This window comes from Mixophyes fleayi, chromosome 2, assembly GCF_038048845.1.
Source record: "Mixophyes fleayi isolate aMixFle1 chromosome 2, aMixFle1.hap1, whole genome shotgun sequence".
Lineage (NCBI taxonomy): Eukaryota > Metazoa > Chordata > Amphibia > Anura > Limnodynastidae > Mixophyes > Mixophyes fleayi.
In genome coordinates, this window is record NC_134403.1 from 159,620,154 (window position 1) to 159,642,006 (window position 21,853).

Here is a 21,853-nt window from a genome sequence, read left to right on the forward strand (position 1 = left end):
ACCTTTCATGCCATGCACACTCCATACTAGTCAGGGCCTAAGTAGGCCTGTTCACCTAGGAGCTACATTACCTATCAGTCCGAAATCCAGCATGCAAAAACACATCCAGGCTAATTTCTTTGTCTACTAAACACCTCTTGTGGGCGGAGTCTGGAAGCTTGCTATAGGCTTTCATATGTTAATTACTGCCCAACTGCTGAAAACCAGATTATCAAGTATTTAGTTACCACCCTTAGTCCCAATAATAGGTTATTTATGCACTCTTTATCAGTTAATATGTAAGGAGTCACAAAGTTCTGCAGCTCTGGAAAGTCAGAAATGCATATCAGGAGTAGAGAGGGTCTTGCTCATGAGAGCGTGCAGTGTAGAGTGAGAGGGTAAGACTGAGACAATAGAAGCTAGTGGGACACAGATTGGGCATGGGACTGGAGCTGGCAGAACATGCAGGCAGGGATAGTATAGTGAAGAGGTGGATTTTGAGAGAGCACTTGAAAGATTGACGATTGTAAGTGGGGAACAGCACAAGAAACGTCTTCTGATGACAGCTCACACACCAACCTAGAAAACATTGAGGCGCAGATCAGAGTTGTTATATTGATGGAATGTTCTGCAAACATTTATTATTGATCCTAATGTCATACAGTGTATAAAAGTATTGTATGAAGCCATCAGGCAAATTAAAGTAACTGGTCATGTCTTGGATAGATTCCCATTACACCCAGCAGGGGTGCCTGTTGTCTCCAACTCTTTTTGCGTTGGCAGTTAAGATGTAGGATTTCAATATGGATCTATGATGGAGAAAGTAGCATTAAATGTAGATTCCCTTGTTTTTTTGAGGAATTACATCTAGCCTTTAACCTTATAAAAATGTTGCTGGACTTTGGTATGTTTTAATATTTACTTAGAAATTGAAATAAGTTGGTTATGACCACTGTAGAACATCTTTTTAGCCTGTTAGCAGGTGAGGCAAATTAAATAGTTTGTTCACACTCATTTAAACACATGGGGCAATGAATTCCCCTAGTGTAAAGGTTTTTATTCCTTTGAATATTTTCCCCCTAATTGCTAAATTTAGACTGAAAGTAAATGGTGTAGAATAAGACCCAAAATATCCAGAATATTCCTGGCTATACAAGATTCACTCCACTTTGGAGTAAACCTAATGACATGTACCAAGGTCTAATGACATGTATTGAGAGCTAGCCATTTTAGAAGAAGTAAATTGGTAGGTACCACATAGGTTCAAGCAATTCTATTAGGGATACAATATTTCAGATGTCTATGTGATCAGGTATTTCATGTGTAAGCACTTTTTCAGGCTGTACTTCTGTGGTGATTTGCGTTTTGTTTAATTTGTACTGAGACATTCCATTGCAGTCACCCACATCTGTAAACATTTATTTTCATTGACAAACCATTAGGCTGGAGATGTAAAGAGACAGCAATAATGGAAGTATGATATCCTCAGTGTATTATGTATGGTGTAATGGAACGATCTGTTCAAATGTTCAATAAAAATAAAAGGAACAATTAATGACCCTCATGAACACTTACTGACAGCAACAGGTTGAAGGAGAAATTGAAGATGATGAGGGTGCCTTGACAAAGTAGTGCAAAGTAACATTTAAGCACAGCTGACAAATGCATAGTTTAAAAGCCCTGACAGCCCCTCAAAAGAAAATATTTTATTATATGTTACTATAGGCTTATAGATAAATACTCTCCAATCAAAAGTGGCATGAAGGAATTAAGCAGTAGTAGTCAGTGTATATAACACTCATTCACAGGTTCTCAATGGCCTATTCTTGTACATTTTTTCTACCTGTGAAAATCAAGTGAGTGCTATCAGGCGGAATATACCATTATTTGGTGCCACCTGTCACCTGCTTCACAGCTCGGACACTTTAGTCTTACACATGCATTTGGCAGCTGTTGACTTGTAGTTGAGTATGTCGTCTTGCCGTATATAAGCGTGGATAATTGTAATTAGTTCCACGGCCACTAAGGCCCTGGTCTATTGATGGATTATCTAGGATCACAGCAGGTCAGTCCATGTCTTGGCCATTCATTTAGCAATTCAAGCAGCTGCACTAAAACTATTTGGTTAAGAAATATCAGAGAAAAGGGAAAGTTTATAAACTCATTTGTCTATTCACTCTGCAAAAGATATCTGTTTTAGAGTCTAAGCTGTGGAAAATAGCTGACAGTTACAAGTAGGAAAAAATAACCCAGTTCCTATACCATATACCATCATTTTAAATAGTACAAACTGTGCTAATGCACGTTACTCAAAAGTATACACAGTTTAGGGTTCTTTAATCTCTATGAAAATGTAGAATGTTGGTTTGGATAATTTTGTTCAAATTGCACAAAGACTGTTTAATATACAATCTTCAGTTTATATTTGCAAATTATACCAGTGATATCAGTAACCTACAGCCCCATGAACATGATCTAACTCCACATCTACTGGTTGTAGAGTCACAGATTAGCTGGATAAATCAGCACTTTGTGAATTATGTTAACCATATGCTCCAAGAATGAAAAATTCTCATTCAAGTTCTGTTTTAGTGACTGCTACAGAACTGCAACAGATTATTATTTTTACTGTTAAATTACCCAAATACACTGAAATTCTTGGAAGAGTTCATGCAGAAAACAACCCAAACAACAATTTAAATCAAGGAAATATACCCACCCCCAGAATAAAATATACAAGTCATGTAATCTCAGTTTACTGAGTAATGTCTGAACTTTTCATATTAAATTAATTTGGTGCATTCTGTGGTCCTGGAGACTGAAGTGAAACTATGCTGTATTCAGCTATTTCATGTGGAATAAAGGAAACTCATTCAAGGTGACAAGTGATTGAAAAAGTGATTTATTACTTTAGTCTGTGATTGATCACCATAAGTAACTTATAGCTCATATACAGAGTGCTCTTTGTCAGTAGAATGCCAACATGCAAAATATGTACCGTAGTGGAACATTTAATTTAAAGCATACATATACCACATTTATATTTTTCTAGAGTAGGTACAGACTTAAAGGTATAGAAAGTAATAATGAGCTATAGAATAAATCACTGTATTACTGTAATTTGTGCTCTATGTGACCCCAAGATCTTCTCAAAGCATTAGCAGTATTCTGTAGAAAACCTAGTAACAAGTTTGAATCTAGAGGCAATGGGGCTGAGATTGAAGTGGTACTCTGTACTCATAATGGTTGGAAACACTAGACAGCTATGTCTATGTCCAGATTAATATCTCTGAACCCTGTACGCACACAACATTTGGCGCCTTAAGCTTTACCACATTAATTAGCCAGATATGTTTTAGAGAAAACATTCCATAGCCTATCAATTCCTGCTAGTGATCAGTATAGATCAGTGAGGTGTACCATGAAATAGATGGCCCTCCAGCCTTCAAAGGGGCCGCTCAGATGAATTAGGGAGAGCACGGTGCACTCCCTCTTCCTCTGGGAATGGCGTGTGACCTTCCTGCTCTGTGTCAGCTGCCCTTGTTCAGATAAGATCCGGAGCAACTGGCATGGGGGCTGTAGGCGAAGGCTCAGCAGGCCTGCGAGCCAACTATTGCCCACAGCTGGAATAGAGAGATAGTGTTCCTAGGTTACATCATAAACCCCTTTTTTCTCCCCCTAATTTATTTTAATATCTTTCCACTTTAGGTAATCAAACATAAGCTCATTTTTTATTGACTCAATTCATTTTCCTTTGCTGTTGGGGCGAAAACAGATTATACAAAGGTGACATGCAAGGAAAAAGACACCATTTAATCAATGCAACCCATAAGCACATTGCCTATGGTCCCTAATGATAAATATGGCCTTATCTATGCCATCATCATTATCATATTTATTTTCTATTTCCCCAATTCTTCACTTCATATAATTAAAATTTTGGTTTAAAAAAAGCTGGTCTATAATAGCAGTGTTACTTCCAATATCATAGGCCTGAAGAAACGATAAAATATATTACTCTTCTTTATTGTCTGCAATAGGTCTGCATGGCAGCAGGGAGTAACAGAGAGTAGCTGGTCTTACCAAGACTATACAATCATTTACACTTTCCCATCAGAAAAATTACTGTTTATGTCTTATAACACATTCTGCAATTTTCACTGATTTGTATGCTGCCACAGACTTTTTTACCTGTTTAAGTCATGTTTCTAAATGAATAGAGAACGAATGGAAACAATTTTTTCACAGACTTTTATTTGCTTTATTTATGTATAGTAGAGCTCTGAGTCATTAAGTTCATAATGAGCAAAAGTTGAGATTACAGAACTGGTGTAAGTCGGTATAAACTTATTATTACTGTCACATCATGTATATATAGAGTTTTCTTGTGATCCATTGTTTATTTTTAATTACTACTGAGCTTCTTTTACATTGCTTTGTTGTGACTTGTAGAGAAGAATCAGTAATATTGGAGTGATTTGAAGAAATGTATTACATTGTTCGATTATGGGGTGCTCCAGGGACATGGAAACACTAATGCATTCAGAATCATTTAGAACTCACCTGACAACTTTGAAGTGAATGAGTCCATTCATTTCAGCGCCTGTACATGCATTCACTTTTTTTTGGGGGGGAGGGAGGTTTGGGGTCATGTCACTCATTTTGAACTCATCTTGAGTGTCTGAAACCAGTGTAAACTTTTTTGGTGATTTCCAAGAGCAATTTATTAAAGGTTTCTTTCATAGATTTGCCTGTTCTATACAAATATACATTGCTGATTTGAACGATCTTGCTATGCCTGCTGATTTTTTTGTGTGGGAAGTTTAGAAGAGTGGTGATTAATCAGGTTGCCTTTAATAGCATACTTGCCAACTCTCCCGGAATGTCCAGGAGACTCACGAAATTCGGGTCAGTCTCACAGACTCCCAGGAAAGCTGGCAAATCTCCTGCATCCCGCTACTGCCGTCCAAAAATGACGCAGTGAATTGCGTCATTTAGGCCCCGCCCCCGCGTAAAAACGTCATTTCCGTCATGGGGGCGGGGACAAAAATGACGCATTTGACAGCACCCCGCCACCTCCCGCCACGCCCCTCTCCCGGAAAGAACTTGCCCATAGTAGGCAAGTATGTTTAATAGAGATGATGAATAGGAGATTAACCTGTAAATCAGTAAAAAAGAATAGAGAAAAGTAAATTCTTAAATTATTTCAACACAATGGACAGTATGGTCACTGAGGGTGATGTAAATCAATTTAGGAATTATTTAGGACTCTAACTTTTATATACTTTTTCAACCAAAAGTATATTTCATTTTGCTGTATACGTCACTAGAATTATAAGCAATGTATTGTAGTTCTCATATATGCAGTAATAATATCAACATTATGTATTGCACACAGTAATTTTTATCGCTTTCTACCATCAAATAAATTAGTACATATTTTTAGATTGAGTATCATTATTAGTGGTTTGGCAGTGGATATACATTCTAGCAATGGTAATGCTCGGCATGTTTTATTTAACTTACATATCAACATTACAGGAGCACTGTGAATAATGTGTGAGCAAAGAGTTTCATTTAGAGTAGTATTACTAAAATATTTATGCCAACATTTCACCTAATCCCATGATAAACAATAAATTAAATATAGAATACTTATAATAATATCTTTAGATAAACAAAGTGGATAATATCTCTATGTCTAGTATATAAGTCAGTGAATGTTTAGTTTTCTGTCTTTCTTTCTTTATTTAACTCATATTCAACAAAAGTAAGCATTGAGAGAGATCTTATTTCAGTGTGGCTGTAAGCCATGCCGTATGTCAACCATCTTTGTACAGCCTGGATGACTGAATGTTCAACTCATTTTGTACCAAGGCAATATATTGCCAAGTAAAAACCAATTTAGAGGAAGGCAGCCTGTATAAAATACTGAACAAGTGTATTTGCACTGTGAGAACAAAGCAATGATTCCAAAAGGTAGACAATTATGCATCATTGATATTTTGCTTAGAAAAAAAGTGGTGAGAGATGCTCTATTAGAGCCACTGTGTTTACTAGAAGAAAGCTATATATGTGTTTTTAAACCTTTACAAAGTTGTTATCACATTCCTATATTACAGAGATATTTGTGAACTTCATGTATTAGTGCGGTAAACTCAAGGCCAGGGCGTGAGTTCTGGGTACTCTTGGTGCCCCCCTCCCCTTAAGCTACTTCCTGTCACCACAACACCCCCTTTCATCCTTGGCACCTCCCCACACTGCATCTTCTATTCTTGGAAGTGGGGTGTGCATCATAGCCCAGCACAACTCCCCCCCCCCCCCCCCCAGCCCATTACTAACATGAGGGGCATCAATTAAAAAACAAGGTAAGTGTGTCTCTAAGTACACAAAGTGTTTCAGAAGGAGGGAGACATGAGGGGATTATTTTCCATTAGTTCAATATGGACTTTACTAGATGAGGAAGAGAGAATTTCACTGAAAACAATTGTGTACAAAATTAGCCTAATGTTTGATTGTGTGGATTGTATTCCATATAGAACTTTGATTTTGCCTGTTTCTCTTTCTTCTGCACTGCTATTTGCTTGTCTTATTATGTAAGGATAGAATAATCCAATTGTATACCAATATACTGTAGATAACATCAAAGGAGCCTCCACATTCTCCAATGCCCGAACTACCTGGATCACCCATGAACTGCTCTATTCCCTGCACCCACCTCACAGAAGCAAACCTCACACCCATATATGGGTATTCTGCAAACTGGGAGTTCTGCAAACTGCAAATATGGGAGTTCTGTAAACTCTTCTCTCTCTCGGCCTCTCTGGTTCCGTCCACGCCTGGTTCTGCTCTTACCTCGCCAACCGCACCTTCTCTGTCTCCACGTCTGGCTCTTCCTCTGCCCCCTCCCCCCTCCAAGTAGGAGTCCCCCAGGACTCTGTTCTTGGCCCCCTTCTCTTTTCGCTCTACACTTCCTCCCTCGGTGCGCTCATATCCTCATTTGGTCTTCAGTATCACCTTTATGCTGACGACATTCAACTCTACATCTCTTCTCCTGATCTCTCTCCCTCCCTCCTCTCTCGTATATCTGACTGCCTCTCTGCCATATCCTCCTAGATGTCCTCACGCATCACTGCCTCCCTTTCGTGCCTGTTCTGTCCACCTTCCCTTAGGAAGTAAGCTCGCATGAGCAGGGCCCCTCTTCCCTCCTGTCTCCATACCTACTCTTCTGCTCCGTATTTACTCCATATGTCTGCCCGGGGTTTCTGAAGCATTGGTACTTTGTGTTTATTGTTTTGTAATGTTTCACTTCGTATGGTCTACTGTTTGTACTGTGTACGGTGCTGCCGAAACCTTGTGGCGCCTAACAAATAAATGATAATAATAATAATAATAATAATAATATATCATCCTCCTATGTCCACTTGCTCGCCTTGCTCCTTCTCATGGCTGCTGGTGACATCTCACCCAACTCCTTGCCCTGTGCAATCCCCACAATCTGCTTTCTCTCCTTATTCCATCCATCTGATATCTACAATCTCTCCAACCTAATCCAAATATTTCCACTGCCCTCTCTCCTTTTTTCCTATGTACGCTGGAATGTAAGATCTGTTTGTAACAAACTCACATCCATTCATGATCAACTAACTTTCAGCATCCCTCAACCTTGTTGCCTTTAACAATATTTTGCCTACCTCCTCTGACACTATGTCCCCTACAGCTCTCTCATACAGGGGGCTCTCACTTCCAGACCTTGAGACAGACAAGGTACTGGAGAAGGTATACCTAATTTCTCCATGCTGCACCTTTTGAGTCATAGACTCCTTATCTTTCTCTTCCTGTGATGTAACCCCATACATCTATTCCCTCCATTCCACTTTTGTGTTGCTGTCATTTGTCACCCGCAGGTCCAGTTTTCCAATTAGAGATAACTTTGCTGCCTGGCTCACTAATTTCCTGTCCTTTGACCTACCTACTCACAAACTAGGCGATTTCAAAATTCCCATTGACAACTCCACTGTCTCTGACGTGACGGAACTTATTTTGCTTACGACCTCCTTTGGGCTGTCTGTGGACTTTATCTCCCACCCACTGTCATAGATGTTTCCATGACCTTGTCTTCTCCTGCTTTTTCTCCATATCTAGTTTCTCCTGCTCTGTCTCCTCACTGTCCAGCCACAACCTCTTTTCCTCTAGCCTCACCTTAACTCGTGGCCAACCCACATACAAATCTACAAACACACAGTGATACCTAAGTACTTTCGATCTCCACTAAAACTACTCCTGTCTCTTATAACTACTTATCTGATTGCCTTCTTTTTCACAACACACTCACTTCAGGCCTGAAAATTGCAACTCCAGCCACCACTTACAGTCTCCAGCAACCAAAACCTCAACCATTGAATACCAGACAGACCTGCAAAGTGCAAAAGTGCTCCTTCACTGCTTGGCTCAACTGGATCTAATCTCACTCCAACACTGACTTTCTTCACTACAAATTTATCTGTTAATTTTACAATGCTGCCATTTCACTTTCCAAATAAACCTACTTCACGTTTCTAATATCCACAGTCTCCTAACATCTGTCATCTCTTTGCTTCTTACAACTTGCTTCTCTGACCACCTGCACCACCTCTCCCTTCATCACTTACAGCCCATGACTTTGCCATCTTCTTCAAAGAAAAAATTAGCACTATTCGACAAGATATCTCGTCATGCTCCTTCACCCCTACATCAGGTGAAGAAGTTTGCTCCCTTATTCTTTCCTCTCCATCCTCTACCTGTCCTCTTGATCCCATCCCCTCTCACCTCCTTCGCTCTCTCTCTCCTACTGCCTGCTCTTACCTCGCATACCTCTTTAACCTATCACTCTCCTCTGGCGTAGTTCCCTCCTCATTCAAGCACGCTCTTATCTCCCCTATCCTTAGGAAACCCAATCTTGACCCCACCGCTCTTACGAACTACCGCTCTATCTCTCTTCTTCCCATGCCTCCAAACTACTTGAGCGGATTGTCTGCAGCCGCCTCACCAGTCACCTCTCTGACAACTCCCTCCTTGACCCACTCCAATCCGGCTACCGCCCCCTCCACTCCACCGAAACTGCCCTGGCTAAAGTCACTAATGACCTCCTTTCAGCCAAATCCAAAGGTCAGTTCTCCATACTCATCCTCCTCGACCTCTCTGCGGCCTTTGACACCGTGGACCACCCCCTCCTGCTGCAAACTCTTCTCTCTCTTGGCCTCTCTGGTTCTGTCCATACCTGTTCACCTCATACCTTGCTAACCGCTCCTTCTCTGTATCCACGTCTGGTTCTTCCTCCACCCCCTCCCCTCTCCCTGTAGGAGTTCCCCAGGGCTCTGTTCTCGGCCCTCTACTCTTCTCACTCTATACTTCCTCCCTTGGTGCTCTCATCTCCTTGTTTGGTCTTCAGTATCACCTTTATGCTGATGATATTCAGCTCTACATCTCGTCTCCCGATCTTTCCTCCTCCCTCCTCTCTCGTGTAACTGACTGCCTCTCAGCTATCTCCTCCTGGATGTCCTCACGCTTTCTTAAAATTAACATCTCAAAAACTGAGCTCATTGTTTTTCCCCCACCCAGACTCCCATCCCACCATGACCTCTCTATCGTTGTCAATAACTCCACTATCTCCTCTGTCACCCAACTCCGCTGCATGGGTGTCACTCTTGACTCCTCTCTCTTTTGCCCCCCACATTCAATCCCTCACCCAAGCCTGTCGCTTCCAACTCCGTAACATTGCCCGCATCCGTCCCTTTCTCTCTCAGGATGCCACCAAAACTATCATCCACGCTCTCATCATCTCCCGCATCAATTACTGCAACCTTCTCCTTACTGGCCTCCCCCACTCCCACCTTGCCCCCCTCCGCTCTATACTCAATGCGGCTGCAAGACTCATCTTCCTCTCATGCCGCTCCTCCTCCGCCTCTCCACTTTGTATTGCCTTACACTGGCTCCCCTTCCCCTACAGAATCCTTTTTAAACTCCTTACCACCACTTACAAGGCTCTCTCCCAGTCTACTGCCCCTTATATCTCTAACCTCCTGTCCATTCACACTCCTGCCCGCTCCCTGCGCTCGGCCAATAATCGCCGCCTCTCCTCCACACTGATCACCTCTTCCCACTCTCGAATCCAAGACTTCTCCCGTGCTGCCCCCCTTCACTGGAACGACCTCCCTCGCTCCATCCGTCTCTCTCCCAATCTGTGCTCCTTCAAACGGGCACTTAAAACTCACCTGTTCCTTAAGGCCTACCAACCATCCATTTAACCTCTCATCTCTTCTGCTCATCCTCCCTTGACCCCTCTTCTCTCTCCCCTTTGATTCACTGGCTCCCTTTTGTGGCTGACTTTGTTTACCCTCCCTTAGGATGTAAGCTCGAATGAGCTGGGCCCTCTTCCCTCCAGTCTCCATACCTGTTCTTCTGCTCCGTCTCTACTGTATCTGCCCTCCCGGAGTTTCTGAAGTACTGGTACTGTGTGTTTATTGTTCTGTACTGTTCTACCCTGTATAGTCTACTGTATAGTCTACTGTTTGTACTGTGTGTGGCGCTGCAGAAACCTTGTGGCGCCCTACAAATAAACGATAATAATAATAATAATAATAATAATAATAATAATGCCAGATCCCACCCACCTCTGTCAGTTCATTCTCTCCAGTAACCGAAGACACAATCTCTGCAGTCATTTCATCGTCTTGCGCCATAACCTACCCCTTCAATCCTATTCCTTACTAACGTCTCCACTTTCTCTCCCCCACTGCATGCCCACCTGTACCTCAAATCTCAACCTGTCTCTATTCACTTGCACATTCCCGTGCTCCTTTAAAAAGGCGCTCATCTCACCAATCCTAAAGTACCTATTGACCCAGCCACTCTCTCCATCTACTGCCTTATTTCTCTCCTCACCTTTTCCTTCAAATTACTTGAATGACTTCTGTAGAACCACCTATTTTGCTTCTCTCCTCTTCTCTCTCCTCGACTCACTGCAATTGGGCTTCCACACCCAACATTCCTCTTAGGCCTGCCCTCACAAAAGTTATCAATGATCTACTTATAGAAAAATCTAATGGTCACTTCCCAATACTCATCCTCCAAGATCTCTCTGGTGCTTTTATTACTGTTGATCACCCCCTTCTCCATTGACCTCTTTGAAATATTGCTGGAATGCACTCTTTTCGTATCCAAGATGCAGCTAAAACTCTTATCTGTTCCCTCATCATCTTCTACCTTGAATACTGCCACCTCCTCCTATTTGGCATTCCCATCACCCAGCTATCTCCGCTTCAATCCATCCTAAATTCTACAACAAGACTGATCTTACTCTTTTGCTGCTCCACATCCTGTGCAACAATGTGCAAATTCTTACACTGTCTCCCCATATCCTCCAGAATACAATTTAAAAGTCCTTAACAACATCATCCCTTCATACATCTCAAACCTAATCTCTAGATACTCTCCCTTATGCCCTCTCTAATTTACCTCACCTTTTCTATAATAATCACCTTTCATCTCCACCCACAAGACTTCTCCTGTGCCACTACTCCCTTGTGGAATTCTCTACCACACCCAATCAGACTTTCTCCCAGCCCTTAAATTTTTAAACACTCCTTGAAAACCCATCTCTCTACTAGAGCCTACCCACTTTCCACCTATACTACTTGCTGAAAACCTAAACTTATATATCCCTTTCAACTAAGTGACTGGATATCGCAAAAGGCGTCCCTCAACAGTGTAGCATATAATATGCATAACACAAAACATTTCAATAATAATGTAAAATTCAGTATATATATAAGATCATTGTAGTTCTTAAAATAATTTAAATAAACTCCACATAACTTTTCAATAGATATTCCAGGCATGTGCCTACAAATCTGATGTAACTTGTAGCTGTCTATCACAATAGACCATCTGTTTCTCTTACATGTTTAGCTACACACTAGAATTTCACTCAGCTTGGTTACTTGTCAGGCATATTTTGCTGAAAGTTAGAATATAAACTACATCCAGTATCTCATTTGACATTAAATTTAAGACATATTACATTTTTTAATATACAGCTGTATTAATCATTGATCATTAATCACTACTACACATACTGTTTGATCTAGTACAGAGCTATCCTCATTATTGTCCCAAGCTCTACTCTGAGACACACTATCTCCTCTTGCCTCATCTCTGCCTTTTTCTCCCTAGAATGTAACATCTATCATGAACAGTGCCCTTCCTACCCTTTGGTTTCCACTGACTTATTAGAGTATAGTATAAAAATGAGCTTTATTTATTTTAAAAAAATAATATTAAAATTAATTTAATATTCAAGATGCTAATGGTCTGCTTTATTTTCTATAATTATTCAATAAACAAATATTCAGAAATTATTTTGTATAGAGACCTAATTATGTTACAGAATTGTAGTTATTAATGAAATAACATGAAATATTATCCATAGACACCGATAGAACACTGCCACCAAGTGGCCAGATGTTAATTGACAATTAGAGTGTTTTACTAACCTGCGAGTTTGACTAGTTATAGCATTTCACTGCTAATTGTTGCACTGGGGGTAGTTTACTAAAGAAATGACAACATGGTGATAAGCTGAGTTGAACCCTGGCAGTTCTCACCGATGACCAGAAGGCATGGCCAGAAATAGGTATTTGGTATGGAAAAACTATAGTTCAAGTACTGTAGATTGTTCAGCACTGAAACTGGACAGGATTGTTAGAATATCGATTTCAAATACAATAACTAATAATAAAAAAATAGTACCCTTACTTGTATTGTGGGCTCTAATCCAATGTGGTGGTGACTGGGGTCCTTCCCCTGGTAGGGATTTATTAAGCACCCCACCACATTTGGGGGGTCCTCTCTGCCTCACCTGGAGCAGTGTGTGTGTTCAACTGGATAGCTCTCAGCTAAGACTTTTCCACCAAGGTCTACTATCTCTTACTAGAATCTTCATGCTACAATTAATGGCATGAATTCTGATGATGTCTGGGTCCTGCACCAGCATGGAAATTTAATTATTCAAGATGTATGCCTTCATTCTGCTGGTCACTGTCATAATTTAGTATACTCAGTCCCAGTTTTATTTTAATGGTAAAATATCTACAACCTTTTTTTGAATGTTTTCTGTAGGTGCTATTTTATTAACATTCCGTTATTTCACTTTAGTTATTCTAGACAAGCCTGTGAAAGAAAACCCTAAAATAGTTGGAAGTGCAAAAGACACTATTAAGAAACTGCTGGCACATAAGAACAGTCTAAAGAGGAATGAAGACATAAAGAATATAATACCAGAACCGGTTATTACCCCTTCTCCTAAAACACGCCTGCAACCTTTTGACTATGAGGATGGAGTCTACATTGGAGAAACTTATAATGTGCAGGATGAAAAAGAAGTGGGAGAAGAACAGGATGAAAATGAAGATGAGGAAGATGAGGAAGATGAAGAAGATGAGGAAGATAACTATGAAAACATAATTGGACAAGAGAAAATACTGAGAGGTGACGTATTTGGTAAGCTTTTTTCTCTTTTTGTTGTTTTAATGATTGAATACACTGTTCAAATTAAAATGTATATGGGAATATATTGAATGTTAAGTAAAGGTATAGAGCCTCAAAGACAGAGTTGCCATAGGTTTGTGATGCATTGTATATGTTACTGTCACAAGTGATAGAGTAGTGCAGAAGATGTAAGGATTTTCTCATCTACTTGTATCCTACTCGCACCAATCAGCTCCAATAATGGTTGTATCTACTGGCTTAAAAGCATGGAGAAGATTGTTAGTAAATAGGCTGCATTAAACTGTTACATCTACACAAGCTGTAACACTGGACACCCATGATTGAGCTAGTTGAGGGTGGGGGGAGGTTATTTTTTTGGATCTCATCTTTCAGCCCAAACTATGATCAGGCCAAACATTTTTATTACAGCACATTGCCAGTCAGTAAACTTTTGGTAAGCTTGTATTTTCTGCAGCATTATATATTCCAGGACATTAACTTAGTACATTTATTATTTTTGTTCTCCTTTCCTGGGGTAAGTTGCTATAATCATAGTATATAACATTGTAATGGAATGGTGACTAGAGGGGAAATACGCTAATCAATTTGAAACATTAAAATTTACCTTTTAATTAAATCTCCTTATTTACATTACAGCTGATATATTTATTCATGTTTGATTACTGTTCTATTTATTGTTACAGTGTACAAACTTTACACAAGGGTCCATCTGTTGCATAGAACACCCCGCCCCAAATGACAGCTACCTTGTTGCACACAGAGCCCCTGAACTGCAAGCACCTGTTGCACAGAGAGCCTACACTTTCATTACTAACAGCCCCCTTGTCGCACAGAGACCCCACAACCACTCCTGCAATTCATCGTACAGTCTCCCAATGCTTCCACATGCTCTTTCAATTTTCCAAGCTTTTCCTGAATTAACTTGCAAGCATTGTGAATGCACCTGGAGAAAGTGCCACAGTCGGGATAATACGGACTTATGACCACTTATTGGACCTGATTCATTAAGGAAAGTTAAGTAAAAATTGAGTAAGTAGTCTCCTGGACAAAACCATGTTACAATGCAAGGGGTGCAAATTAGTTTTCTATTTTGCACATAAGTTGAATACTGTCTATTTTTCATGTAGCACACAAATATCAACTTTAAATTTCAGTGTACAAATAAGCTATACAGTATTTGTGTGCTACATGAAAAAACAGTCAGTATTTAACTTATGTGCAAAACAGAAAACTAGTTTACACCCCTTGCATTGTAACATGGTTTTGTCCAGGAGACTACTTACTTAATTTTTTTACTTAACTTTCCTTAATGAATCAGGCCCATTGTTCCTAGGCGATGATGACTGTGATGTAGTACCATGACAGTGGAGGTGACGGCAAGTGTGGCCATCACCTTCACTGTCTGGAGACAGCGAGCAGCCCGGTCTACCAGTCACTGACCCATAAACTGCAAATGACCATTTGTGCATCACTGTCCTATATCTTGTACAGAGGCAATCATGAAGCAGATACACTCAGTGTTAATACAGTCGTCTATAATTATTTGTTAAATTGCACAGTCCACAAACCTAATATTACCTACATATAGTCAGGCTCAAAATGATATGTCAGTGTTAAAAAAAACACCTAACAATGAACACATAGCAATAGAAAATCTGGCAAATCAGTACAGCCCCAGAAATACTTACTAAGGAACCATTGGTGGGGGCCTGAGCTTAACACTTGTAAAGGAAGCAGAGTGATCATGTAATAGTAAGTATAATCCTTCACACACATAGAAAACTGATACAAAAGAAAAATGTAGTGTTGCCCATCATAAACAATTGGCTTATGACACTTTAGGGAAAACAAAAACAAACATCCTTGTCCTTTGCACCAGTTTTCCTAAATGCCTCACATGTTGTTGTATGTCCAAGAGTTTGTTGAAGACATTTATAAAAAGTGGTGCAAACGAAGAAGGTGGTGTTTCCCATAGAAACCAGTCAGATGTTGTCATTGATTTGCTTTCAAATTAACGGGTCTATTTATAGAGAGCCTACAATATTGAAGATTTCCTATCACTGCCTGTACCGCTCGTCAGGGCATTGCAGGGTCCCTTGGGCTTAGGCTTCCAATCCGTAAAAAATGAAAAAAAAACAAAACTTAATTTTTTTTTAAAAAAAAAAAGAAAAAATGCTTTATTTTACTAATAAAGAATTTTTCACAGTACCTGAGATGGCAGTAGCTATAGGATAGCAGCGACGTTACTTGTTCTATAATATATAGGCGTCTCTGAAGTCTCCCAGAGACGCTGGCGATAGTCTTCACCGGCCCGAGGGCTTTGATAAATAGGAAAAATCCCAGCGACGGCTTTTCACTTATTCATAAATAGATCTCTAAATGCCCCAAAAGATCCTTGTGTTTAGAAAAACAAACTATTTCTTTAAGATGATTAGCTGGACTTGCATCAAAAATTGAAAAGAGGAGTTGAACCTAAAATAAAGATGCCAACACCAATCTATTTCCTAAAAAGGCAGCTGGATCTGATATACGGGAGGTATAACACCCTATTTTTCAAAAAAAACCTTGCAGCACAATTTATTAATGGCCAAAGACAATGCAGTCACCATTTCTAATCTCTAATAGTGTTTTATTATATGGGCTGTAGTGAATTGAGCTATTTTTTCCCTGTCTTGGTTAAGTTTTGCAATGGACAATGGGCTCTCCATTATGAGATGGCTTTGTTGGAAATTCTGCATTACACTCAAGATAACTGTGTACTTACATAGTCCTCCCATTACATATATGAATGCATAAATGTATTAGATTAGTATGTATGGACTGTATAATGTCCAGATAATGTTAACATTTTAAGGGCTTTCTTAATCAAGACTTTTTTTTTTCCTGGTAGTTTTTTTTTTTTCATACCTTGTAAATGACTGAAAAATAAAATAAATTATTATGGGCATGTTTATACCAAGTGTTTCATAAATAAAATGGAAAGAATGAGCCAGAAAGGGAAGGAATGCTGAATCGTTAAAAATAAAGTGTATTTTTTAACATTCTGATAAGCTCTACATTGCTGGTAGCTATAAGAATATTTTTTTTAAAAAAAAAGCCTCAAAGCCGCTTCAAACAGCCGCAAAATATATAAGCTGCTAAACAACTTAAGTAACGGCAAGCTTATTCCATTATGCAACAAAAAGTTCTATGTTTTAGATGATATAAACTAGTTTCCATCTGAAAGGAAAGTCATTATTCACTCCCTCAGGCAATAGATCACATGTCATGGTTTGTAGATACCAAGTTTGATAAATGTAATAGTCTGTAATGGTTTCAGGCGGCTCAGGTGACTTCAGTTTTCCTATTTAAGAAGTTTAGTAAATCCCCTCAGTTCCTGGAATTAAGTTTTCATTGCAGTAGTTTAGAAGTAGTGTGAGTGCAGTTTTTGGATCTGAGCGTTGAGGAATCTTACATCCTATCTTCTTTAAAGCCAAACCTCTAGTCACATTGGCATTCAGATAGCTGCAGGCTCCAGACACAAGGAATTTGGAGAAATACGTTCTAACCTAGAGTTTAGATTTTTTAGATTTAGATGAAAAGGAAGTCAGTATTCTCTCCTCTGGGCAACAGGACAGATATCATGACTTTTTACATGATTATCATAGTATATCTTAGTTATGACATTTTTAGTTCTCTTACTTGAATAATATAATATGTAAAACAGAATTAAGCAAATAACATTACTAGGCACAGTAATAAAATTACTGGAATGATGTGACTAAATATTATTCTATTCTACAAGAGACAGCTTACATTATATTTTTATTTATATTAGCTTTATTTATAAGATTTTAAGAATATAAATTGGAAGGGTTGTACAAGAAATGGAAAAGAGAAGAGTTGTTATAATCATCACCATTTATTTATATAGCGCCACTAATTCTGTAGCGCTGTAGAGAGAACTCACATCCATCCCTGCCCCATTGGAGCTTACAGTCTAAATTCCCTAACACACACACACACACACACACACACAGACTAGGGTCAATTTGTTATTAGCCAATTAACCTACCAGTATGTTTTGGGAGTGTGGGAGGAAACCAGAGCACCCGGAGAACATACAAACTCCTCGCAGATAAGGCCATGGTCGGGAATTGAACTCATGAACCCAGTGCTGTAAGGCAGAAGTGCTAACCACTTAGCCACTGTGTTATTACATGTTGTCAATACAGCTAACAGCTATCAAATGAGGGAGCAACAATAAATACAGAATTGTTAAAACGAGTATAATTAGCATTATGACAGATAAATGTTATAGTAGCAATAATTCACCCTCTCCAAGGTGTATAAAACCATAGACATAAATTCATATGCAATACATACCTCAACCTCCTGGCGCCTGTTTTTTGCAGTCACCTGTTATACCGAAGACTCTGGGCTTAATATATAGAAGTGGTTGCACAGCAACCTGACAAAAAATACAAGTCACATGCAGGATGTTCTGACAGGCTTTCTGTGGTGGCTGACTGGTGCTGTAGCTACTACTGGGAGACATGATACGGCATTTGGGCTGTCTGAGATGGATTTATAAGCCCGACCAGTACACCTGTGTGTTCATGCTCTCTAACGGGATTATTTATCAGGTGGAGAAAAATCCTATCGCTGGGAAAGGGTCGCTGCCGGTGGTAGCCCCCATGAGAGAAAATATTCGCCTGGGTAAGCCTATTTAACAAGGATCTTGGTGCTACACTTATCACCACAATCCTTCTTCTGCTGTCGCCATCTCAAGATGGCTTTAGCAGGAGAAAATTAATGAAGAAACCCTTTATTAATTCCTTAAAGCATTTTTTTCAATTGTTAATAACATTTATTTTTTTTTTTTTAATTTTTATTATATTTTTTTATTTTATTTTATCTCTTTTTTATTGAAATTTAAGCAGCTTTTACAAACATCCCTGATTTACATTTGGACATTTATTATATTTTTATATATTTTTTTTAAATATTTATTTGGCTATTTTTCTGTTAGTGGAACTGAAGGCCTTATTAGTAAATTGCAGCAATTTTTTGTCGCAGGGATAAGCTGAAATGTAATTGATGACATTCTGTTATTAAACAACTCAGATAAGTTTTGTGCAAAGCTGACAACTTACTTTGAGTAGATGTCGGCTCAGAATTTAAAATACTGCGTAAAAAAGCAGACACCATGACATCGCAAATACACAGTCCCAGTTTATGCAATCCCCATCAAACATGACCTTCATTATGTATCACCAAGTAAACATAAAATCATATTAGCTTGGATTATGCTAGGAGCTGATACCCTTAAATGCTGTTATATTCTATAAATGAGATAACACAGACATTATATGTAGTTCTCAATCTGAGAAAAAAAACATTGAGATATCTTGAAAGTGTGAGTTGTTTATTTGCCCAGTAGTTTTGAACAGTAGTTTGGTAATCTTATTGATCTTATACAGTATATTTATGTCCTTGCATGGCCTGTGACATTTTTCCTTTAAGTCTTTATTAAGGGAATTAAATCATGGTTGCCAACTGTTTTATTGTCCCCTCCTGGAGATCCTGGAGAGGATGTAAAGCACAATTGTAGAGGGGGGTGGAGCGACCCTATGAGGCATCATTTTGCCATGGGGGTGGGGCTAAAATAATGCGATTTGTGCCGATACACTTCATGGAGGCAACCAGGTCACCAACATCATTAGGAAGTGGGCAGGATGCGGGAGAATTGCCTACTCTGAATTCAAGGAGTATGAATTAAATAACATGCTGTACTTCCATACTAAATTTGCTTCATGAATTTAGAGAAATTGGCCAAATCAGCCTCTTCTGCTTTCTCCTCTGTTACCGGCTCTTTTTCATTTGTGTCTATGCTCACACTAGTTTTTGCCATTTGCAGCAGTTACATATTGGCAAGTTAGGACAGACCATCTGTGGCTGCCATTAAAGCTATACTTTACATTTTCAACATAAAACAATGCTTTGTTACCTTCACAGCTTTCTTCTTCATGGTTGTATAAAATGTATGCAAGTATGTTAATGTTTTTGTCACTGTTTAAATTAAATGCTAGGATGATAAAGCAAAATTACTGAAAATTCAAATAACACATACAATAAAATTGTTAGCACCTACAAATAAAAACATTTTAGCACCTATTTATCAATGTAAGAATATTATAAGTGGCATTGTCCTCTCTGTTCAGAACGCTTGCTAATTTCCAAAAATGCATACATTGTGGCATATACAGATAACAGTTAGTTTTAGAACAATTTATTGCAGATCACATGGGAGGGAAAATGATTGTCCATGTGTGGAATTTTCAGAATATTTTATAGTCATAAAAGTTATTTTAAAAAAAATAACACTACACTACATGAATCAAATTGTAGAAGTAAGTGGTTTATTTTATTTGTACGTATAAATTCTATCCATTGTATCTCAGCCATTGATCTCCCAGATGTATCAATGGATACATTTCTGACTGAATTTTCAGTATGGAAAACACATTTCATTTATACCTTATATGTCCATGAAGTATAAGAATCCTGGAATTCTCTGCAAAAATGTTTCCATTAGCTTAATGGTTTCCACATGCACAGTAGCGTATGTAGGAAAATGTGCTATATTTCTGAATATAGTTTATAGTGCACAGAGATGGCCTGATTCAAAGTTGGACGTATGCTAGTTTGCATAGCGTATCTTGTGTGAATCGCACTGCTCACAAAACGGGTGTACACAATTGCATGGAATGTATGACCGAACACATCTGACACTTAAAATTCCGTACGACTTGAGAGGCTGAACAATAGAGGGAAGGGGCAGACTAGCGTGTTCACACAGATGTGACTCATTCAGATCTGGACGTGTGGGTAAGTGTGCATGGCTTCAGAAGTATCTTGCACCTGGTACCAAGACAGCATTAGCTCAGCAGGGTTTATGTTATATACAAAAAATCATGAATGAGTTGTAGCTTGCTAGCAAAGGAAATATCAGCTATTTTTATTTGCTAATTACAATTAAAGTATGTTGTGCTGGGATTATGACATTGTATATGCTCACTTGGTAAGAAAAATAAAAATTCCCGTTGATTTAGAAGACTGATAATTTCTTAGGGACAATAACAACAGGCATGGAAACATTTTCCATAGTATGCATTTTTATTTTCATGTGCATTGCTCTGACGTGTAAAATTTGTGTGTCTCTGAAAGTAACAGTGTACCCTAAGATGTGTTCAGTTCTCAATATGGGCAGTGGTATGCTATAGTTGCATATGCTTTTGCATTCAAATCTGAATCAGGCCCAGAATATTTAAGTCATGACAAAATTACATACTGTCAGCTCATGCCATAGGCACATACTTTCAGGAGCTATTGACATAGGAACATACTTTCAGCAGTTCTTGAAATAGTAACATACTAGTAATAGCTCATGACATAGTGACATGCTGTCAGCAGCTCATGACATACGAGCATATTAACAGCAGTGCAGGACACAGTGACATACTCTCAGCAGGTCATGATATAGTAACATACTCTCAGCAGGTCATGACATAGTGACATACTCTCAGCAGGTCATAATATAGTGACATACTCTCAGCAGGTCATGATATAGTGACATACTCTCAGCAGCTCAATAAATATGTATAGCTTCTCTTCCACACCTAACCATTGCTGTTTTATTTCTGTCTAACAACAGACTGACAATGATTCAGTGTTTCAGGAATCATCACCTTGATATCAACTGCATAGTGCCTCCACCTTAGTCAGGGTTCAGTAGTACCTTCATAGGGACATGGTTAGGGATAATACTGTCTACATTTGAATTGTTAACCTAATCAATACTATCTACATTGCAATTGATATCCTAATAATTCTGTCAATGTCATTATATTGTGGACTTTATAACCTTGTCTACTCTGCTGCCCATCAATCATATTATGTCAATCCAACATAAGGGTGGGTGGGAGTTCCGAAGGACATTTCCATCTTGTACCACTTTTCTTTTCTGTCACTGCTGTGTGGCAAAGTTTCCTAAATGTGCTGTGAACTGCTGTGTGTTTGTACCATTACTAATCGACAGAGCAACCAGGCAGCTCTCTGCAGTCTTAGAGTTCATTGACAGCACTGTTAGCTTACCTGTCCTAAGCCTATTGTTAGCTTGTTTTTTGGGGGCCCAAACAAACCAAGCACTTCAGCCACGAAAGTGGCACTCCTTGTTTCTGAAGTGCTTAGTTTGTTAAAGTGTGCATGTCCTTTTTAGGATCCAACATAAGGGTGAGTGGGAGTGACCAAGGACAATTCCATATTGCACCACTTTTCCTGTAAG

The 21,853-nt window shown here is 39.1% G+C and overlaps 1 protein-coding gene across 1 annotated transcript in view; it reads left to right on the plus strand.

The window, feature by feature from the left end:
- The window catches only part of EGFL6 (EGF like domain multiple 6), a 107,500-nt gene that overhangs the window by 59,559 nt on the left and 26,088 nt on the right, over positions 1–21,853 (plus strand). The window contains exon 8 of the mRNA XM_075194823.1: positions 13,174–13,518. Within this exon, the coding sequence (XP_075050924.1) occupies positions 13,174–13,518 (345 nt within the window). The remainder of the gene's footprint in view (positions 1–13,173; positions 13,519–21,853) is intronic.